Genomic DNA, 4,291 nt, shown 5'->3' with positions numbered 1-4,291 from the left:
GTGAAAAACAAAAATACGACTGAACTGCATGTTAGCTTTTAATAATAATGAAATATTGCCTTGGCAGAATTTTTAAATCGATTAAAGTATCGCCAACTAAAGTATTGCGATTTTTCACAGAATCGATATTTTCTTACGTCCCTGATTTGAATTGAAAGACTTTCAAAATTTGACGACCATCTTCCCAACAACACGTGAAACAGTTTCAGGGGAAACATTTTGGTCACTGACGTTCTGATTCTGTTGAGTAGCTCAGATGTTTTAAGTTGGGGGTCATGGAAACTGGTAAAACACCTTCGTGAGGAGAACATTCACGCCCTCAGAAATGTCAGGCTGCTTATCTTGGCCCCCAGGTTTTTTAGATTAACCACACAGTCAAAACCTTCTGTCTGTGCTGCATTAAGTTAAAAATAAATTAAAATTCATCTAAAGTAGCTAATAAATCTATATTTTACTTGCTCAAATACAAACGGTAGCTCATGGTTAAATGGAGTCAAAGATGTTGTGGTTCTGTGATGCATCTGCAGCTACTGCCTCTTCAGACACACATCACAGAGCACATTGGAAGCAAGGTGGAGACAATCTTGCTGAAGGACACTTAAAGATGTGTCGAATCAGAGTGACTGGAAGGCCACCCTTCCATCATCTCAGTCCCAGTCACTCGTATAACAAAGTGTGACTGATAAATCCTGAAATGACACCGAACTGCAGGCCCTTGTCAACTGATGAGGCTTATTCATCTTCAGAACGTGAAGAGCTATTTACAGTTGCTTGAAGGTAAAAAAAAAATAGACTAATTTAATGTTTTTTTTTTTTTAACTTGGCTGCACGCAGGGCTGATGCATAGAAATCGAGGTTTGTAGTCCAGTGTGGGTCCCTGGCAACTATGTAGTTTCATTCAGTTGCATTGACTTGCATTGCACTTGCATTCCCACTCAGATCGCATCCAATGTGAATTCACCTTAACCTTTTATCGGTCCACATCTGGTACCGCATCAGGTTCCACGTCCAGTATCAGTACCTCATCCAGTACTGGTCTGCGTCCGACAGATAAATACACAACAATAAATATTAAATAAGAAATAACACAAATTAAACATTGTGATAATGTCCTCCTCCAGAAATCTCTCATCCACATTTCTCATATTCTTTAATCTTTTCATGAAACTTAAACTCCCCTAGAAGAGTCCCACCTTTCCTTATATTATACAGGTGTGTTTTATAAGCAAATGTGAAGCTAAGACTTGCAAATGAAACCCGTATGGGCGTTTAAAGGTTCCATAAATGAGCTACATTTATGTATTAGGTATAGAGGAGGAGGTGCTGCTCTTTAAATCAGCTGCTAAGATGAGAAATGTTTGCTGCAGTGGCACAGAGGGGGACTGGTGTGGGGGAATTAATTTCCCTTCAACCTCTAACTATTTGAGTTACTCTGAGCATTCCTGCATTTTTTTTGTCTTTGATCAGGAGTTTTGCATTTTAAACTATTAATATTATTCTATTGAAATATGTTGTTAAAGGTAGGCAAGATGTTCTGACACTAACAATGTAATCCCGACCACAGCATCTGAGCATGGCTAAAGAGCTTTGAATTTTAATTCATATTTAAAGCAAAATTTCTATTGAGTGTNNNAAAAAAAAAAAAAAAAACTATTCGAAGCATTTTAGAACAAAAGTCTATAAAAGTTAAATAAATGTTTCCCTTTAAATTTAACTTTCAATAAAATGTTTAAATTCAATATTTTTCTTTAATATATTTAGATAAAAACAGTTAATATTAAAGGTTGTACAGATATTAAAGGTTCATTTGTTGATTCAAGTCATGGTATTTTATGAGATGTATAAATTAAGCTTCCAGACACACATTTTTTAATATTGAAGGTTTTATTAAAAACCTTCTGCTTTCTCTCTCCCTGCATATTTGACTGAAGATGATTTTTTGTTTGTTTCAGAAATGCATCTTTTGAGATCCAAGAGGTCAGATTTCCCACAAATCCACTTTTCTGAAGTCAGAAATTCCACTTAGAGTCTCATAACGCGTTCCCAAAATTCTTCTCTCAATAGCATACATCAATAGTGAACACAATTACAGTAAATATCAAGAATCAGACAGATTAGATTAACCCGGCCTTATTGACTAACTTAAATGGCAGGAAATCCAAATCCTAAACAAATTTTGAAACCGGACAAAACGGAGAAGAAAAAGACAAGAAGGCAACACACTAACAAGAGTCTAGCAGGAAACAAATGAACTGCAAAAACAAGAAGCTTACACTTCTAAAAAAAAAAAAAAAAGTTACTAAACACAATAGACAAAAAGTAATGATCATGTCGTCACTTTTTCTCAAGCAGGACAACTGACCTTCAAAATAACACAAGAAAACCCAGAAAAACAGAACGTCGTAAAAGGAAACCAGAGTATCAAAGATAAATTATCTCCATGAACAACTCCCGTCAGTTATGTTCCACCCATTACATAAGCACATGTGTTCTTGATTAAGATCCTCTGTAGCTCGTTTCATGTTGTATGATGCAGAACACACAACATTATCTGATTGCCTTCATTGTACTGTAGATGTGCTTTGTAGGTTAATAGGAAAAAATGAAAAAGTATCTGGTTATCCCTTCATAAATCAGTCAAAAGATGTCAGGATTCATTTTACCTTATTCAAGCTTGTGATTAAATCATTTTTTCCGGGTTTCCGGATCAGACTGACACATGTTTTGCACGTTCCAATCGTGGGGGACAGAGCGTCCAAATGAGGGAAAATAAGAATATGCAACCAAAGCCTCTAGAAGAGGTCAATGTTAACATATATAAAATAAAGTGTGCAGTTTTACCATCATTTTACCATCAGATACATTGCAGAGCTAAATATTTATGAACATAATAAAACATTTTTGGAGTTTTCTCTTCCACCAAGGTGCCCCCTTAAAATGCAGACTAGAATTTCTGATCAATTGTATTTAAAAATACTTACAAAAACACTCTTACAGCAGATGAACTGGTGGTCTTCATGTCTTGCAGTGGCAGATGTTGGAATCGCAGACCTTCCCGCGGCTCTAGATCTTGTTGAACACAGACTGTCGGAGTCCGAGCGAAAGAGGAGACATGCAAAGAAGGACGACTACAACATCGAGGTGCTGCTGGCTGTGGATGACTCTGTGGTGCGCTTCCACGGGAAGGAGCACGTGCAAAATTACGTTCTCACCCTCATGAACATAGTAAGTGGATTTAATTTTGGATTAAATGCCATGCTTTTAACATATTTAATATTTGTATAATTTCAAATATGTGAGGAGAAGAACAGTTTAAGTCAGAACATGTTCAGTATTACCCTTTCTACCAGAATGATTGCATCATTATCAATTCATTGTACAAGCACAGGGGTGGGAGTGTGGTAATAAGGGGTTATTGTTTTGCAAAACAAAAAACAGACGCTGAGGTGAAACATAAAGGATGAGATTTACAGATAGGATTGTGAATAATTGAGAGCTTTTACAAAGCACTCACATAAAGTGACTCGCAGCCAAAAAAACTTGGCAAAGATGAAAGAATCCCCCACGAGAAAAGCCATAAACAAAACCAAACAAGAGTTTCTAAGGAACAAAAAGGGGAAGACTTTGCCTACTTTGCTGCATGACACAATCGGCCCGCAATAATCAGATGAAGGATTGCTTTGAAAGGTTGACAGAGGAAGAAACACATCCAACACCGGTATATTCCAGGATTATCTGTTTTATTTGAAATCTGAAAAGAAATAACAGAAGTGCACCTTATTGAAAATCCGTATTTAAATGTTGGTTTTTGAGATCTAGTTGGTGTTCCCATTTCAGATTAAGTCAATTTGACATTGCATTTTATTTTGTGTGCACCTTTTTGGCTTAAGAGGATCTGAATCTGTGGTTTCAAGGTTAAAATGTGCAATATATAATTTGGGATATGAATATTTCTGGTTTTAGTGGGATGTTTGGAGGAAAATGGCTTGATGGGAGAAACTTAGTTTAACAATAAACTTAAGACAAAACATGAGCTAAAATGGGGCAAATAAGGAAACAAGAAAAACTGAATCTGGAAATGACTCACAAAAAAATCCAGAACTTAAACTAAACATGAACCTGGTGTGTCAGTGAGTGAGGGGAACTAAAATCCGAAAACAGAACACAACTTAGCTGAACACAAAGCGTAACTAAGGACAAATCCAGGAAATTTAAAGTTATAAAAGCACCAATTGTTGCAGTTTGACTTCAATGTTAAAAGTTATAGCTGAGGCTGAAAAATTTGGGGGCT

At 36.3% G+C, this 4,291-nt stretch overlaps 1 protein-coding gene across 2 annotated transcripts in view; it reads left to right on the top strand.

The window, feature by feature from the left end:
* The window catches only part of LOC112154475 (A disintegrin and metalloproteinase with thrombospondin motifs 14), a 51,010-nt gene that overhangs the window by 17,020 nt on the left and 29,699 nt on the right, over positions 1 to 4,291 (top strand). For both annotated transcript variants that reach the window (XM_024285441.2, XM_024285440.2), the window contains exon 4: positions 3,029 to 3,225. In XM_024285441.2, coding sequence (XP_024141209.1) covers positions 3,029 to 3,225 — 197 coding nt within the window. The remainder of the gene's footprint in view (positions 1 to 3,028; positions 3,226 to 4,291) is intronic.

The sequence above is a fragment of the Oryzias melastigma genome, linkage group LG19 (assembly GCF_002922805.2).
Source record: "Oryzias melastigma strain HK-1 linkage group LG19, ASM292280v2, whole genome shotgun sequence".
Lineage (NCBI taxonomy): Eukaryota > Metazoa > Chordata > Actinopteri > Beloniformes > Adrianichthyidae > Oryzias > Oryzias melastigma.
The sequence above is the reverse complement of the archived record's forward strand: the minus strand, read 5'-3'. Positions and strand labels throughout refer to the sequence as shown.